This window comes from Puccinia triticina, chromosome 16A (assembly GCF_026914185.1).
Source record: "Puccinia triticina chromosome 16A, complete sequence".
NCBI lineage: Eukaryota > Fungi > Basidiomycota > Pucciniomycetes > Pucciniales > Pucciniaceae > Puccinia > Puccinia triticina.
The window spans coordinates 3539009-3558252 of NC_070573.1; the positions used below are offsets into that span (position 1 = coordinate 3539009).

The following is a 19244-nucleotide window of genomic DNA, read 5'->3' on the forward strand; positions in this document are numbered from 1 at the left end:
ATTTGAACCCTGCGCCACAAGTATTGCAGCAACACTTGGCCGTCTGATGGACAGCCGGCCACCGGGGTATGTACACACACCACACCTACCACTGATCAGATTTGGACTCAAACAAATGCACAAGGAGATGAGCTTGTATGACTATGCTTGAGAGGGGAGCAGTGAGGATGAGGAGCTCACCAGATGTGGATCAAGGATCTGGAACTCTCATCAAACATGTCACAAAAGAATCCAGTCTGTCACAAGCAGAGCACGCACACATTGTAGGATAAGAAACATAGGGGAAAGTTTGACAATCTAATCTTGGCAGGGACAAAGTCAACAAGGCAAGTATGTAATAGCAAACATGAACTCTAAATAGAATCAGAACAGGATGAGAGAGAGCATAGGATGTGATAGATAAGGATCAGTTGGAGTCTGGAGGGATTGGAAAGGAGAAGGAATGAAGGCAGAATGTAGAGGTAGTATATGTTGGTACACCTCACACCTGTGGATATAGCTCAACGGTAGAGCAACCCAGCATGCGTCAGGGAGATGCGGGTTTGATTCCCCCTGTCCGCACTATTCCTTTTACTCGCTCCGCAGGTTATGAGCCCAGCGCTATAGGCAGCTGCATACCTGGGATGAGCCAAGGTTGCAGTACACAATACAACTGATGAAGACTCCAGTTGACCTAAGAAACCAGCTTCAAGAAAGAAGAAGCACAAATCTTCATCCACTGGTTTGACAGCTGCTGAGCTTGCCTTGGACAATTTGACAAATCACACCACATCTTCTGAAACTCCGAGGCCTAGTCCAAATAAAGGGAAACACTGAGCTTCAAACTCCAAAAACATCAACCCTAAAAGGCAGTCTTGCCGAAGCAGTGTTCTTAGTCCTTTTGTTGCCTATGAAGATTATGCATTGAAGAGGGAAGCTGGTCTGTCATCCTATTGAATTTTTGTTTGGAATCGTAATTGATGCAATTTTTTTGGATATGTTTTTAGGCAAGTCTGAGGTTGCTTGAGAGAATCTAAACTTTGAGAAGATGAATTATCATCTATTGATTGAAAAGGATAGTAAAGGAATTGATTTGGACGAAAAGAGATTCAATCATACAAAGGAACTCAAGGTAAAAAAGTGGGATCACGGAATCAAGTTGGAGGAGAAGAAGTTGACCTCAGAGAAGGAGGAGAGGGACAAAGATTGAAAGTTTGAATTGGAAAAACTTGATCACCAAGGTTCTCAAGAGAATAAGTCAAAGAAGATGGAGTTGTTTGCCAAGTTTTCAGATGCTGGAAAGTCTATAGATGAGATTGAGAGAATTGCTAAGCTCTTGAACTAACTTGCAATTGTTGTTTTATGTGACTTGGATTTTAAAGTAGTTGAATATTATCATCAACTTTGTCTTTATCATTTTAAAAAACAAAACACATCAAGATAAAAACTCAAAATGAACCTCATCAAAACAGGGTTATTTGCAGACAAATATATGAGCTCTAAATGACAAATTATTTCTTTTTGTTTTTTTTTTTGGCTTGACAAGTGAATCTTCAACATTTTTTCTCTTCCCTTTCTTAGGATATGCAAGTGAATCATGAAGTAGTTTAGCTTTATCACAAGGAACCCAGTCTTTTTTGTCTTTAATTTTTTTGTAGTACTCATCTTTGATCAGTTGCAAAGCTCTTTGGGTTTTGGCGGGCAGCTGGACGGAGTAACCAAGTCGAGTATGTGAAGATGAAATGGGACTAGTGGAAGGGAGAGTAAGATGAGCATAGTGTGTAGCTTTCCATGAACACTCAACAACACCTTGAAAACCTGAAAAATCAAGACCAAATCCATTTTTAGGGAAGACAAATTCGCCACCGTGCCCATCTAACTTGCCTTTGATTAAGTCACCAGTGGATTTGTTGATTGGGAGCCATGTGACAAACGTGTAGGGGGATGAGTCTTGATCGGTCTGGGAGTTGTTTGCGAAATTGTTGAGGGTATAGGATAAGTGACAAGTAAAAGATTCAGGATCGGTGACAAAATCTGGAGACAAGCCTGGAGCATTCAATGGCTTAAAATGTTCTTTGACTTCATCAAACAGAGGTTTAGACAGGGCCTTGAATCGTTCACCAATAAATCAATTGACTTCAGGCAGACCAGTTTGAAGTTCTTCCCACCCATCACAATCACAAGCTACCTTCTCCGCAATACCCGTTATTCCAATCATAGTCTTTGTTTTGTATACTTTACGCCAACCTAAACTAAAAAGATTGCCATTGTATGCTGGACCATTTGAGGTTTTGGGATTCTGGAATTTGGATTGCTGGATTAGATGGCGGCTGAGATTTTGAAATCGGGCTTTCAATGAGCTGTCCATGGTGGCAAACAGGTTCAATTTGACTACACAAACAATGTGTTTGCAGCTGCTTTTGGTGTAGGCAATGAAGCTCTTGAAAAACATCCAAATTCCCGCATTGTGGTCCTTCCTGCAAACATGTGCCGTAATTTGTTCACCGCCAGAGTATTTGAGGTTAGCCTTCTTCCTGTCTTGAAGTTGTTTGGCTGCTTTGAATTCTTGATGTTGTAGCTGCTTTTTGGAGAGGAATTGTAAGGCAGGTGGAGCACATGGAGCATGACGGTTTGAATTTGGTGGCCCAATGCAAAAAGGCAGCCCCGATACATCAGGTAATCTAGGACATCAATGCTGGATTTTTCTGACACACTCAAGAGGATTGTGGGACTCTCCAGGACAGGTTTTGCAAACAGGGGTTTCAAGGGTGTTGTGAAGCCCCCGCACACACTAGGGTTTCACAAGACTCCCCGGCCCGTATACTTAGTTCCGCTTCCTGTCCACGTCCTAGCCGGTAGAGATTCTTGTTTTCCCATCTCTCCCGGCTAGGTAAGAGTTTCCTTATTTCTTTCTCTTCATATTATTCCTGGTTTTACTCATCGTAGAGATTCTTGTTTTCTCATCTCTCCCGGCTAGATCCCCCAAAGAAATACAGCCCACCAATTGGACCTAGAAACGTTCCCGGCTTCTTAGCCCCGTCCCGAGCGCCTTTTCCCATCATTCTTAGTGAGGGTCCACGTGACCCTTACAGGTGTTTAGGGGTGGATTGAAGTACTTATTGGTTGATGCTTTGCTGAGCCGGATTAAGGGCCTTGGGGTTTGCAAAGCTGCATGTGAAATCCGGTTTGGAGAAAGCCGCTTGTTCAACTGATGAAAAAGAGAATGCACAAGTCAGAAACGTAGGAATTTCCCCATTCACCTGAACCATAGCCCATCTGCAGATCCCATCCATGAAGGAGGCCCTGACTCTTGGGGTGACGCAGGGCATCTCAAACGGATGGTTCATACGCACTCCAGAGGAGGCCTCCTGAGGATGGGATCTGCAGATGAGCATTCTACCTTCCCATATACCATTGGCCATGAATATCCTGCCAGGAGGCTTTGACTCTGGCAGTACATAGGGCATCTCAAACGGATTGGTTCTGATGCACACCAGAGGAGCCTCCTGAGGATATTCATGTCAACGGCAATTAGGGGAGGTGGTGGTTTACATCTTGAGGCTTGGAGTGGCTTTCATAGTTTGGATGGTAAAAGCACTTGCCTGTGAGCTCATGATGATTGGTGAATGCATGTGATAACAGTCCTTAGGAGGTGAAAGCAAATCCTAAACGGAAAAATAAAATGGCCTCAATCAATCAATTGAGGCCCTTTATTTCTTACCATGACCAACTCACCTGGTGGAAAGGAGGGGCTCAGAAGCCTTCTGAGGTTGACTGGGACCTGGAAGAACACAGGGAGGCCTGGAAAGTCAGCCAGGCCTCAAATGTCAAAACAAAACATGGCCTCAATTGATTGATTGAGGCCCAGGAAAGTTGAAGAGAACACCAGGCTCACCTGGGTTCAAGTAGGTGTGGGAGGTTGAGGTTGGATGCCATCTGAGGTCCTCCGTGAGCTGACAGAACACCGCAAGGCCTCAGAGATAAAAAAAACATGACCTCGATCAATCGATTGAGGTCCAGGACAGTTGGACATAAGCCCAGGCTCACCTAGGTCTGTTGGGGGGGGATCGCGTCACCAGGGCGGGTCTGGGGCAAGTAGGGGTGTGAGGTTGGGTTTGGAGGCCGTCTGAGGTACTCCGCAAGCTAACAGAACACCACAAGGCCTGGACAGTCAGCCAGGCCTCAGAGATCAAAACAATTATGACCTCGATCAATTGATCGAGGTCCAGAACAGTTGGACAGAAGCCCAGGCTCACCTGGGTCTGTTGTGGGGGGGATCACATCACCAGGGCGGGTCTGGGGCGAGTAGGGGTGCGAGGTTGAGTTCGGAGGCCGTCTGAGGTCCTCCACGAGCTGACAGAACACCAAGAGGCCTGGACAGTCAGCCAGGCCTCAGAGATCAAGAAAAAAACATGACCTTGATTGATCAATCGAGGTCCAGGACAGTTGGACAGAAGCCCAGGCTCATCTGGGTCCGTTGGGGGGGGGGGGGGGGGATTGCGTCACCAGGGCGGGTCTGGGGCAAGTAGGGGTGCGAGGTTGGGTTTGGAGGCCGTCTGAAGTCCTCCGCAAGCTGACAGAAGACCACAAGGCCTGGACAGTCAGCCAGGCCTCAGAGATAAAAAAAAAACTTGACCTCAATTAATTGATTGAGGTCCAGGACAGTTGGAGAGAAGCCCAGGCTCACCTGGGTCCGGTGGGGGGGATCGCGTCAGCAGGGCAGTTCTGGGGCAAGTAGGGGTGCAAGGTTGGGTTTGGAGGCCGTCTGAGGTCCTCCGCGAGCTGACAGAACACCACAAGGCCTGGACAGTCAGCCAGGCCTCAGAGATAAAAAAAAACATGACCTCAATTAATTGATTGAGGTCCAGGACAGTTGGAGAGAAGCCCAGGCTCACCTGGGTCCGGTGGGGGGGATTGCGTCACCAGGGCAGTTCTGGGGCAAGTAGGGGTGCAAGGTTGGGTTTGGAGGCCGTCTGAGGTCCTCCGCGAGCTGACAGAACACCACAAGGCCTGAAAAGTCAGCCAGGCCTCAGAGATCAAAAAAAAACATGACCTCAACCAATCAATTGAGGTCCAGGACAGTTGAAGAGAAGCTCAGGCTCACCTGGGTCCGTTGGAGGGGGATCACAACCGTAAAGCGGGTCCGGGGCAAGTAGAGGTGCAAGGTCGTGTTTGGAGGCCTTCCAAGGTCATCCGCGAGCTGTCAGAACAAAGGGAGGCCTGGACAGTGAGCCAGGCCTCAAATATCAAAAAAATCAAGGCCTCACACCAGGGGGGATTTGGTGGTGCTCTCCAGAGAGTGCCAAGTCATAATTCTGTCAGTCATGTTGTCTGATTTCAGTCATATGTCAGTGATAAGTTCAGCTGCAACCCATTTCTACTCTCATGTGCAACTCATCATGAGACCTGCTGGGAGTATGATGCATTTTTTTTCCTTATCTGGGAAATAGTGTAGAAGAAACTTTCAGCTTTCCATCTATTCTTGTGGTCAAATCCAGCTCAAAACCAAAGATTTTTTGCTGTTCTTAATGATTTCACCTTCTTTTTTTGGACTATGTGGGTGTTGTCCAAGTGTCTGCCAGACTTAAGTCTACAGGGAGCCTCATGCGTGTAACAGAGACCTTCTGCCAAGTATTGCAAAGTGAAAATAATCAATTTTTATTGACTCAAAACAGTCAAATATCATGTAGATTGTAATTTTGGAAAAATACACCTCCTGTTACAACTCTAAGTTCATGAGGGAGGCAGAGATGGGCAGGACAGCAGATATAAAATGATGCCAATTGACACTTTGCGCAGATTTCTTTCAGGCAGACCAGTCACCCTTTTTTTAAAGGGTGTGGGTGTGCCCCCATAATTCAATGGCATGAATTTATCAATTTCCATAAAATTAAAATGGGGGCCAACCTGTGCACTTTGCCGCCACAAGATTTGGCCAAACATTTTGGTGGACCAGATGACAGCTTTCTCTATCTTGAGAGGACCAAAATGTGCGGTGAGGCAAGAAGCATTTTATAGCCTCATCGCCAAACTTGGCTATTGCAGGGAGCCTCCCTTCAAGTCCGTCAGCCAGGTTGGGGTTGTCCCAGAAATCAAAGGCAGGGTGCCCATTAATGGCTTGTACAACCCAGCCATCAAGGGGGTACCCACTCCCTTTGATGGCAGAGTTGTACCAGGCATTGAAGGGGGTATGTGCTCCCTTCAATGGCTGGTACAAACCAGCCATCAAGAGCAGCACCCATTCCCTTCAATGGCTGGTACAGCCCAGCCAACAAACGGAGTGTGAGCTTATCTCAATGTTTGGGTTGTACCTGCCATTAAAGGGAGTACATACACCCTTTGATGTCCAGTATATACAACCTGGCTGTCAAAGGGAATGTGTACTCCCTTCAATTGCCGGTAAAACCCAGCCATCAAGAGGATTTCACACTCCATTTTCTGGGCTGTACTGCCATCAAAGGGAGTGGGTACTCCCCTTGATGGCTGGGTTGTACCAGCCATTGAGATGTGCACTCCCTTCGATGACCGGTAGAGACTGGCCCTTGAAGTGAGTGTGTGCCCTCAATGGCCGGTACAGCCCAGCCATCGAAGGGACTGAGTACTACCTTTGATGGCCGGACAGCCCAGCCATCAAAGGGAGTGTAAACCCCTCTTGAGGGCGGGTACAGCTCAGCCATCGGAGGCGGACTCCCTTCAACGGCCGGGTTGCACCGGCCATCGGAGGGAGGACACACTCTGTTCAATGGCCGTTACAACTTAGCCATTGAAGCCCTCCAATGGCCGAGTTGTAGCCACCATCCAGAGGAGTTTACACTTCCTTTGATGTCTGGTACAACTCAGTCATCATTAGCAGGTTCCCTCCCATGATTGAGTTGTACCAGGCATTGGGGGGAGTTCACACTCCCTTTGGTGGCTGGGTTGTACCAGCCGTCAAAATGAGTACCCGCTCCCTTTGATGGCAGAGCTGTGCCAGCCATTGAATGGTGTATGTACTCCTCTTGATGGCAGGGTTGTACTGGCCATTGAGGATACACCTCCAATGATGGCCAGCACAGCCTGGCCATCAAAGGGAGTCGCCCCTTGATGGCTCAGTTGCGCACAGGCCACCTGTGACAAGGGCCAGCAATGTCACAAGGCTGTTTGATAAAGTCCACCCTGACGTTTGCCCGAACGTGAGGGTGGACATGGGCAACAACCAAGCTCGGGGAAGCTACTACACACATGAATGTGTAATCACAAATGTAATACATTGTATGTACATATAAAAATTGAATTGCAGAATGGGGAGACCATTCTGAGCTGGTGAGACTACCAACTCCAACAAATGACTGTTCCATAGCTTCACAATTTTCCTGCCTCACCAGAGCATGACTCTCAAAAATGGTATTCTTGTGATTTGATTGGCAGGACAGTTCCTTTCAAGAAATGGCCAATGGTTCTGATCATTCTAGATGTTTCAAGACAAAAGTACATTGACTTTGCACCAATCAGATCTAGAGGTAACCATAAAAAAACCACTATCAAGACTCCTCTATCAGAGCTCTTTTCTTCAAATCTACTAGAATAAACTCACAGAAAGGCTAAATTTTATTTCCTGGAACTCCACTCAAAGTCTCCCTTGCACAGAGAGTAGTCAAAAGAAATATGAAAGAGTGAAAAACCAATTTGAGGAAAAAAAAAAGTCAAGCATCAAGACTCTTGAGTATTTGGACACTGTGGAAGGCTGAAAATTAAGCAACTGCACCTGAGACCCAGGGCCACACTCATGAAGTGGCTTTGGACCGTGGAGAGCAGGCATTAAATGCAGCTCCTTCTAGGCAGCAGGAGAATTTAAAAAACCAAATCAAACACCTCAATGTCACCCTTGTGCTGAAGCTGGTTGAATTTGAGACCTCTCCAGCCCAGGACCTCCATGACCTGCGACCATTTCTCACGACTGAGATTTTGTGGTGCAAGAAGGTGCTGGTTCTAAACTTGCCGTACCAGTTCTATGTTAATCTAATTCTAGATCATTGCTGCAACAGATGAAGTCTTTGAGGGTTCCAGAAAGAAATTATGGTCTGGAACTCTCTAGAGTGCCACAGCCTCCTGGTTTGATGTTAAATCACCAGATGTCACAACATTACATATAGTTTGGAATAGTTTAAGTTGCACACAAACATCTGGCTGAATCATGACTGAGTTACACATAAGGACATTAGTTACATATGGCAGACGTCCCAACAGATATTACAGCTTGGCACTCTCCAGAGAGTGCCACCAAATCCCCCCTGGTGTCAATTTATTGATCAAGGCCCAGGACCATTGAGGGGAACCCCAACTCACCTGGGTTTGTTGGGGGGGGGGGGGGGATCACAAACGTACGGCGGGTCCAGGGCAAGTGGAGGTGTGAGGTTGAGTTTGGAGGCTTTCCAAAGGTCATCCACGAGCTGACAGAACAAAGGTAGGCCTGGACAGTCAGCCAGGCCTCAAATATAGATATAAAACAAGGCCATGATTGATCAATCAAAGCCCAGGACCATTGAAGGGAACACCAGACTCACCTGGGTTTGTTGAGGGGGGATTGCATCACCACGGCAGGTCCGGGGCAAGTTGAGGTGTGAGGTTGAGGTCCCGCAAGCTGATAGAATACCGCAAGGCCTGGACAGTCAGCCATGCCTCAGAGATCAAAAAAACATGGCCTTGATCCATTGATCAAGGCCCAGGGCAGTTCAACAGTCAAAATGCTCACCTGGGTTTGTTGGTGGGGGATTGTGGCACAAGGGCAGGGTCCAGGGCGAGTTGAGGTGCAAGTACGAGGTCAGAGGCCTTCCGAGTTTGTCTGCCAACTGATAGAACAGAGAGAGGCCTCAACAGTCAGCCAGGCCTCAAAGATTAAAAAAAAACCCTGGCCTTGATATCACCCACCGGTATTTGTTGGCTGGGGTTCCATGGCAGTCACTATGAGATTGAGAGTTGAGGGGTTTTATGCGCTTGGGAAGGCTTTTGATGAAAAGTTGAAGCTTGGCTTGGTCAAAGGGAAGAGGATGAAACAGCAAACATGAATCCACCCACTCCAGTGGAAGAGTTTGTCTGGGAACAGAGGAAAAAAAATCAAAGGTGAAACATGAATATGATATTGGTGACACTGTATTAATTGAAAGGCAACCAAAGTAACGCCCTGGCATGAACATGGTTCCAGACCACTTTAAACGGTTTGGAAGACCCGATCTAGGTCAATATAAATCAATTTCAGTCAAACTTAAATCATCCCCCCCAGCCCCCCACCCCCCCCCCCCCAAATGATCCACTTGCCTTATTCAAAGTGGGCCAGTGTGATGGGACGCAATATATGTCTCAGATAATACAAAGATTCGTCAGTGTGGGGTGCTATTTCAGGGGGTGGTTCAGGAATCTCATCTTCATAGAGCTCGTTCCATTGATCTTTGAGGTCTGCCAGCAGATTATGTAGAATTATGCATGTAACAATCCATTTGATGGCGTCCTTCATCTCTTCCTGCCTGCGTAATTGACTTCAAATCTCACGTAGGCTAGCAAATCAACCTTTGAGAATCCTGATGGCATGTTCAATTCTGACTCCAGATTGGGCAAGGCGGTAGTTGAAATTGACATTTTGCTGGTCAGATAATTCTCTGGGCCCTTTGTATGCAGGGACAACATATTGATCATTGGTGTAGGCTGAGTCTGCAAGTAGGAATTGGTTTTGATCAAAATATTGTTCTGGTTCCTGGGCAACCTTCATGTGTGAAAAAACATAAGCATCATGACAGGAGCCAGGGAATTTGGCCAGGTACAATATGAACTTCTTCTTGACATCACATATGAGAGTAACTGAGATTGAGTATCTGAGGGACAGGCCAAATAAAAAATCAGTCAACATGTTAGAAGATTACTTTATAGAAGATAGTATCAAAAATATGACCTCTTCTTTTGATCAAAGTAGTGATTCCCATCTACTGGAGGCTTCTGACTCAGGGGAATTAACCTTCCATCTGTTGAGATACATATATGCTTATATCTAGTACATTGTATGCTTCAACCAAAAACAGCCAATCTTGTATTTAGTCTACACTAGATTGGCGCCTGGAGTTTCATCCTTGGTGAATCAGAACAATCTTCTCACTCCCTCAAGTGTCACAGTCTTGTCATCCTGTGAACTTCAGGTTTTTCCCCCCTCATCTCTCTCAACACCATCAACAAATCTGACACAGCCAGGAAATCCTTCCTCTTGCATGACCTGTGATGATTTGATTCGTTCAGATTCAGTTGGCCATGAGATTAGAGAAGTTTGTAATTTGTAAATAGCATTGATGACTCTTCTAGTATACAGGTCAATTGTTCCAAAGCCAACTTGGAAAAGATTTTTCAGCCTTAAGACAGCTGACCCGTTGCCATTTGATCCAAGACAGCACAGAGCAACAGCAATTTGAATAGGTGGTTCACGTTGGGGGTTCTGAGAGTTGTTGTAGAAGATAGGGTCTTGTTTGATAAGCAAGGAGGTTGAGGAAACATGGAAATGTCATATAAAACAGTTGTAAAAAGCTTGAGGCTGATAGGTCTTGAAGTTCAAACATGTCATAGCAAGGATTCAAGGGAGTGGTGGAATTGCGGTCCTCTAGGTATTGTCTCTGAAGCTGATGCATCAAAAAAGCTTAAAAATCTTCAAGGTCTGAGTCATAATCAGAATCAGAATCAAGCATCAAGGCAAGGGCAGCAACATTGGCCCCTTCAACTATCCTTTTTCTTTGAGATACTTTTAGCATGATTGCTTTTGAGCTCTTGAAGGTTCCAGGAAGTGAATTTGATCAAGGTATCAGTTTGTCAGAAGGCTCCGGGAAGTAAAATTGATTGGGGGATTCAGTTGGGTCCAGGAAGTGATTTGAATCAGGTGTCAGTTGGGTCAAAGGTTCCAGGAAGTTAATTTGATTGGGGTGTCAGTTGGCCCAAAGGTTCCAGGGAGTGTATTTGATTGGGGTGTCAGTTGGCTTGAATGTTTGACGAAGTAAATTTGATTTGGGCATCAGTTGGATTGAACGCTTGGCGAACTGAATTAGGGCTCAGGTTGCTCAAGTGGGGTGAGTTGAAAAACTATGATAATTTGAATCGACTGATTTGAGTGAAAAAAGTGTGATTTAGCTATTTCAAAATCCACCTCGGTTGGGTTGGTGGGTTTCAAAAACCCGTCAATTAGGAATTGTGGATTCGGAAATTTCTAATTGACTGGTTTGTAATGGTGGATTTCTCATATTTGATACCCCCTAATGACCCTTTTTGGAACAATGGTTATATGTGCCTATCAAAGGACCCATGGGCTCTTGATCCTACCGTACAAGACGGAATTCATGTGGTGCTTGCATTGGACTGCTCTAAAGAGGAGCTGACCCAATTGAGTATTGAGTTGCAAAGGACTGTATCATGGGGGATCACTCATTGAAATCAGCGAAAATCTTGCATTGGTGAATGCGTTCAAGGTACCTTTCTCCTCATTTTTTGCATAATGTTGTGTGAATTGACTTATCCAATCATCTTTCTCAGGCCCCTTAAGTCCCAAGCTGAAAGATGCAATGAAAATTGCATTTGGCAAGGATGGTCAAGGCTCCATGACTTTGCTAAGTGGCAAGCGGTTGCTAAGGGACAAGCTGGAAATGTATCAACATCAGCATGAATCACTTCTTATTGAATGGAGCGGAACCATTAACAACATGCTAGCAAAACAATTAGTGCGGCGCAAAGTCCTACCCAACATGTGGTTTGCCCTGATTGATTTACTTGAGTCCAAAGTCTACCATGAGCGCATTTCATCAGCCCTTGATCTGATCTTAGAATAAGAAGTACTTAACAATCAAGACTCAGATGGCAAATCAGGTGCATTGGAAGATTTGACTGAATCACACAGGATCAGATTGGCTGACCATGATGATGATCTGTTTGATGATGTCAACAGCAACCATGTTATCTGATGTTTCTCTTTTACTAATCACATATCTTGTTTAGTCATTTTTTCTTATTTTTATTACGGAAAAGACACTTTTTCAGAATTTCATTTAAATTCACATGATGAAGAATAATAAACCATATTTTGTGGAAAAAACATGCAAAAAATGAGAGTGTAACGGAAAAAAAGTGGAACTCAAGTGCAAAGGAACAAGAATGATGTGTAATTTTTGTGTGGTTGGCCATCATGAGTTAGAGTACTTGCAAGATGAGGGTCTTTGTGTTGATCTTCACAAGAATTTCATGGGTATGTTTATTGCGGGGGTGTCGGGTGTCAATGGGGCATGGCTGAGGACCCGATGCTGGAGGAGACAAGTGACAGATCCATAGCAGCAAGGATGGATTTCACAGGCCCTGGGTTTGGATTTGGAGCATTGCGGGTGTGGGCTGGGTTGTACTCCGAGTCTGGGGGGATTACATACAAGGATTCCGGGATTGGGATTTGCAAAAAAATAGCAGCAAGTACAGTATAAAGCTGCCCTTGCATGCACAACCTGCACCCACCTCTAGTGTTGAGATTGGGGGTCCGTAGGTCAGCCGACAACATCATAAAAATTGTTTGACAGGATTTCTGTCGTTCCCACCGACAAGGATTCCACGGCTGCCCTTGGGCTCCCGGTGGAGCTGATGGAAACCTCCATCTTTGGTCAACGGGATATCCTTGTTGTTCCCACCAACAAGGATTCCACGGCCATCCATGGGCCCACTGGTAGAGCCAACAAGAACACTGTTTGACGGGGTCCCCTCATCATTCCCGTGGGAAAACAGATGAGCAATCCCGGTGGAGCCAGGCTTGCAAGTCAAACCGGCTGTTGATTTGTCAGTCTCATCAAATCACTACTCCCCCGGTTAGGTTTCCTCACCTCCACAATTGCATTAAGTCCCACGCAAGGGCCCCTGGCAAGGGCAAGGGGACTTCGCGGACTTCAAAAAATATCAAAACAATCTTTTCACCAAGGATCACTCAGCCCATCTCCACCAAACCACTCCTCCTGGTACCGCCTTGCCCACACCCGGATCGAGAACATTGACCACTTGGCACTAGCAACACTGCGGCTAGAGATAGTAGAAATCAACAAGGACCGGTGTGAGATTCTTGCGCTCCTCAAACGGCACACCTTGCCCCACTCAACTCGCTATTTGTTGCCGGACCGGAGTCAAACAATACAGCTTGCTGCTTGGCCTCTCGTTGCTCTACAAGCCCGCAACCAACAAGAAGCTCCTTGACCTCCACACACACAGACTTCCCAGCTGAATTGTGCGTACACATTCCTTGACCTTTTTACCATCTCACCGGTGCAAGCTTCCTTCCAATTAAAGCCGGCAGCATACATAGTGATATATGCCCTCGACATCTGAACACATATTTTTGATACATAGAAATTGATAAATACACATTTTCATATTTGTATTGCATTTATCCAGCGAGTTCTGGCCAGCAACCCATGACTTTCCGCCAAAAATTTTCATTCATTCACCAGTGTGCACTGTCAGCTACATACTTGATAGACGGCCCACCTGAAGGCTCTTTGCAGTGCCCAGCCGTCTAATCCGCACCACGACATAGTTAGACTGATCTGATATGATACTCAGACTGCTATCATGTCGGTGTTAGTACTCTTTTTTTATACTCCTTTATCTTTACATTCTCAGAGGTCCTCACGGTGAACGGAAAAGCTGACCCTTTCCCACAATTCTAATATGCAAACTCCTGACAATTGACTTACCCAACATTACCTCTAGTGTTATCAATCAAAAATCACGCAGCCCTTGCCAAAGCAATGAGGAGGTCCCATTGACTCTTTCTAGTTTTTTTTTTGTATCCTGATTGCAATTACTGTCTTTCCTCTTCCTTTTTCCATTGTCTGTTGTTTTTTATTTCTATTTTTTTCTATTTTGAATAAGGCCATTGGATGTGCAATGCAGCGTGTGGTACCACATTTTGCTATATCTTGAACTGGCAATCCGCTCCGTACCGGCAACCCAAGCCAGGCCACCCACAACGGACCAACTGAACCGGTGGAGCCCACCAATGAGCCACGTGGAATCCACAGTTTCAGAAGTTGTTTCCATTTGTGGGCCCAACACTTCAGTCAGGATCACGGTGATTCCTTGGGGAGCCCATGCATCAAGTACACATGGGCCCGACCTTTCCTTCGGTATCACAAGGAGTCCTTGGGGGGCCCACGGAGAGCTGAAAGTACTCGTGGAATCCTCGGGGGCATCACAAGGTGCCCTTGTGATGGCGTTGGTGATGCCCACAAGGGCGAACTTAACTATTGTGTTTTGAAGAAAGGTTGGATATTTTCTCAATTTTTCTGGTTTTGTTGACCAAGGTCGACTCCATACTTTTCATATCTTCATATCCCTTCCATGAGGTGCATCTTGACAGATGTCAGATGAGGCCCAAGGCCAAATCCAACCCCGAAGCCAATACCCTCCAGTAGGGGGTCTAGAAGTTGGGTTAGAGAAAATCCAAGCTCATATTTGGAACCAGAGCGCATTCTTGACCCCATCATCCACTGCCCATGACCATTGGCCATGCCCTCTACTACCATGGGACGGGCAGGGAGGGGCCAATCAAGCGCTGGGTCGTTACACAAAGATATCCCGGGCGGAAGTCTATCTCAAGGTTTGGTTCAAAGTTGGGTGTGGTTTCTAGAGTTTGGTGTGAATTTTAAAATAAGGTTAAGTACATAATAAAACCAGAAAATTTGAGAAAAAATCCAAGCATTATTCAAAACACAATAAGTCCCTCCCCTGCCTGAGACTTTGCCAGAGGGATTTACGCCCTATCAGGAATTCTTGCGTGACAGTATTCTGAGTTTTGGTGGTACTCAACATTGAGTGCCCAGAACTCAACCTAGATGATTAGCTAGCAATTCAAAAATTTAATGCATGATAGGCCTACATCGTGTCTTTCTTCTGATACAATTTGGGACCATCTCCTCTTCATCTTTGTGCTGTTTTTATTTTTTGAAAACTTTGTAAAACATGATTCCCCAGGCTCGGAGCGGATCACTAAACAACAAAGCCCGTGCGCAATTGGCAGATCTGATACAACGTGATATCACGTACATGCATCCTTTTTTTCACTTCCTCAATTAGGCTTGCTAGCCTTGATCAATCCTCGAAACGGTTGTGTTTTCAGCACTAAGTAATAAGTTGGTCTGTGCTCATAAATCCCGGTGGTATGCTGGGATATGATAGTTATTTTGCTTTTATTCAAGAGTTTACAAAAAAAATTATAAAAAAATTTGAACAAAGATACAGATTAGAATGGTAAAAATATAACAAATAAGGGGATGAGGAGGCGCATCAGGAAAAATGGGTTTCAAGAACGGAGGATGAGATCTGCAGGAGTGGCGAGGAATATAACGTTTTCACGGATCAAATATCCGAAAGTCTCACGCGAGAATTCCTGATAGGGCATAAGTCCCTCCGGCGAAGCCTCAGGCGGGACTTAGTTAAGTTCGCCACGAGGGCGTGTGGACCAAATGCCGCTGGTCCGACCTCGCGCACCCATTCACCGTGGGATCCACGTGGATTCGCGGTGGGCCCCACGTGGAGGGACTCCCCGGGTGTAAACCCCCAGGCCAGGTTATTAGCGGCAGGTGATGATCAGTAAGGTAGATTATATGTTCCATGCGGAGCAGTTGGCACTTTTTATTGCTAGTTGCTGAGGCGCATGATTGTTTTTCATGGCAAAAAGGCCCGTTCTGAAGGTGGAGTTGTGCCAGGGATTCCAAAGAAACAATCGACCATCACGATTGGGACTCATTGTGGATGCAGCAGCTTGTTTCTGATTTTGGAAGGGTTATCAACAAGTCCTATTATTATTGTTTTTAAGGAGGATTATTACAGTGTTTTACAGGCTCAGTGTGTGAAACAGCAAATATAGATTTCCAGCCAACAGCGAGTGTGTCATGTGTTAGAAACAAAGCCCATGGGCATCCATTCATGAGACTCAAATGATGACGTGCTTTTCTCGCGGGGGTTATACCAAACATGGCCGCATGTAACGATGACGGGGTGGAAGTGAGAAGTGATCAGCCCATACGCTGAAGTTTCTTTGCTTCCTGGAGTTTACGAGCCCATTCGCGGGTCTTCTTAGCCGTAGCCTTCTGGGTGCTATTGCGCATGGCAGGGTTCTGGGAGCCAGGCGGGCCGTCGGTGTTAGTATCGAGCTGGGATCGAGCAGGGTTCTGGAAGTGCTGTTGGACGGTCTCTGGGATCCGGGCGCGCTGGGAGCTCGTGGCGCCTCCCGTAGGCGGTCGGACGACTCGGGGAAGGCCTGTAGGTAGTGGTTCGCGAGATCGCGCTGAGCGACGCAGGATCGGCTTCATCCAACGTGCTGACATACACCAGGATCACGAAATGCGGGACCGTCAATGTTCGGGGGGAACAAAGCGGGATCAGGAGACAGAGAGAGCATACGTACTGACTAGCTGGTCCGCCGTCCGCTTGATCGCGGGGTCGACCCGGGGACATTTAGTGTAAAAGAGGACGATCTTGCCGAGCTCACTAGCCTTGAGCGACTGAGTGTCTATGCTGGTCATCTATTTTGAAGGCCCGATCAGGCCGGGTGAACACGAGCCGGCTTGGTTGTGAAAAGGGAGGGAAGGATCGGGCAATGACTGACTTTGTCGAGCAGCTCGAGGAGCTCACGTTGGATGTTGAGCGCGGGAAGGGAGCGGTCGGGCAGGGGCTCGAGCCACTTCTTGACAGCCTCCAAGACGCCGTTGTCGAGAATTGCGGTCTCGAGATGGGATCTGTGGTGAGGTCAAGTGGATGAGAGGATATCAGTGAGGCAGACGTCTCGGAGAGATGATGTGGAATGGCTGAGTACTTTCGCATGGTAGATGTCACGATCGGCAGGAGCATCAGTTTCTCCGTGGCCGGCCGACGCTCCTCGTTCGCTTGGTTGTCCTTCTCAACCGCATTCAGCATCCGCGAACGGAGCCGGGACACTTCCTCGTCGGCCATCATCTCCAAATCATCATCGCCCCCTTTCCGTCGACGCCGTTTGCCCTTCTTGCCCTTGCCCGCTGCTTCATCGATCTGTTGGTAGAGCTCCTGTCGTCGCTCTGAAGTACGATCAAAAGCCCACAATCGTTAGAATTTTTACTCGCGTTTCTTTAGTTCATCCAGGCCCTTTGGAGTTTCCGCGCCGCTCACGCTCTTCAGGGTCAAGGGGTGCTTCCACTTCACCGCCTAAATCTTGTGGAGCTCCACTAGCTGCAGGGTCGGGTCGTTTGTTGGGCTTTTTCCGTGGCGCCGAACTACGAAAAAGGGACCGTTCAGCCGAGTTTCAGTGAAAACATGTGAGCGTGAAGGGGTCTAAGTGTGGGTAGTTGGTTTCACCTTTCTTCAGAAGGTCTATGCTTCGGATCTTTCCTAAACTTGGGGAATCCGTGTGTACCTTCGCGTGACATAGGTTCATGGGATTGGCCGCCATCTTTCTGTTCACGCTGCCGTTCTTCATCTGGAAGATCGTCTTGTACTTGTTCGGCGGGCCTCTCATCTTGATTGGATCCCCGAAAATGTCAGCGGAAATCTTCACGTTCACACTTTGTTAAATCTGGTCGTGAGTGGCTCCTTACCTTGCTCGAAATCAGATAGATCGGACTCTCCACCTGAATGAATGAATTCGGAAGCATGGATTCAATCAGACATAAGGAAACTTTCCAAGCTGATAAGAATGTTTTCAGACAGAGATCTGACCACTTACCAAAGATCTCATCTTCAAGATCGCGAGGCATATTATCAGTAGATCAGGTGAGTGTGAGTTATGAGATTGAGGTGCTGGCCGCTGGGCGAGGCAAGCCTTGGTCATATAGCTCACCTGTCACCGAGGTGACCAGGTTTGGGATCGGAATGTCACACGTGCAAGAGAGAGAAACACCAGGAAACACCGCCCGATTGAGGTGCTGGCCGCTGGGTGAGGCAAGCCTTGGTCATATAGCTCACCTGTCACCGAGGTGACCAGGTTTGGGATCGGAATGTCACACGTGCAAGAGAGAGAAACACCAGGAAACACCGCCCGCCGTTCTAGCGTCGGCCTGCGGGCCGCGGAGCAAAACCAACAAGCATTCAAGTGAAAATGTTGACCATCAAAATCAAGCCAGCCATTTCCGCAATTCAATTTTTAATAGGGATTCTGACGCAAGCTGATATGCTGTTTTAACTTCATTTGGGAGCTGTTGGAGTAACACAGTTCTAGAGATGGCAGTTTGGCACCCGTTGGCAGAGTGCCCTTGCAGGTACCCATGGGGGGTGTGGGGTGTTCCATTTTACATAGTTAGAATCTAAGTAATTAGCTCTTCACCAGCCATGGATACCTGCAAGGCTTCAGAGGTATCTTCTGAAGGGTGGCACTTGCCTGCTAACAAGTGCCAAATGGTGCTTGTGTCATGGGCTACTGTTATGTTGAAGTATCAATCTAGCACTGCTTAACACATTGTTGCTTACACATCCAATCATCATTGGAGGCAACATCACACATTGTCATAAGCATACATCTACTGTATTCAACTGCAACATAGCAATGTGTACTTAGCTCACACTGTGGGCATGTCAATGTTGCTGTGGGCCGCAGCAACATCTGACAAATCAGTGGGGATTTGAACCCTGCACCACAAGCATTGCAGCAACACTTGGCCGTCTGATGAACAGCCGGCCACCGGGGTATGTACACACACCACACCTACCACTGATGAGATTTGGACTCAGCCAAATGCACAAGGAGATGAGCTTGTATGACTATGCTTGAGAGGGGGGCAGTGAGGATGAGGAGCTCACCAGATGCAGCTCAAGGTATGGCGCGGAGTGAAGAGAGAAAGAACCAATGAGTTGATTGCAGTGGACTAGGCTATGTACATGGCATCAACTTGTGGGTGAGAGCAGTAATGAATATGATATGAAAATGAAAAGAAGGATCTGGAACTCTCATCAAACATGTCACAAAAGAATCCAGTCTGTCACAAGCAGAGCGCGCACACATTGTAGGATAAGAAACATAGGGGAAAGTTTGATGATCTAATCTTGGCAGGGACAAAGTCAACAAGGCAAGTACGGAATAGCAAACATGACCTCTAAATAGAATCAGACCAAGATGAGAGAGAGCATAGGATGTGATGAATAAGGATCAGTTGGAGTCTGGAGGGATTGGAAAGGAAGAGGAATCAAGGCAGAAGGCAAGAAGAGAAGAGACCCAGAGGGCAAAAATCCAACAACCACACCTCTTGATGTAGGGAATAACGATTTGGACC

The 19244-nt window shown here is 46.7% G+C and overlaps 1 protein-coding gene across 1 annotated transcript; it reads right to left on the reverse strand.

The window, feature by feature from the left end:
• Positions 1-16022: 16022 nt before the first annotated feature.
• Positions 16023-17735, reverse strand: PtA15_16A348 (uncharacterized protein; the record flags this gene model as incomplete). The annotated part of the gene is made up of 8 exons (XM_053164029.1): positions 16023-16327; positions 16415-16532; positions 16616-16745; positions 16823-17060; positions 17152-17255; positions 17338-17497; positions 17577-17609; positions 17705-17735. The coding sequence occupies 8 exons, from the start codon at positions 17733-17735 to the stop codon at positions 16023-16025; spliced, it is 1119 nt and encodes a 372-aa protein (XP_053027995.1).
• Between the last annotated feature and the right edge of the window lie 1509 nt (positions 17736-19244).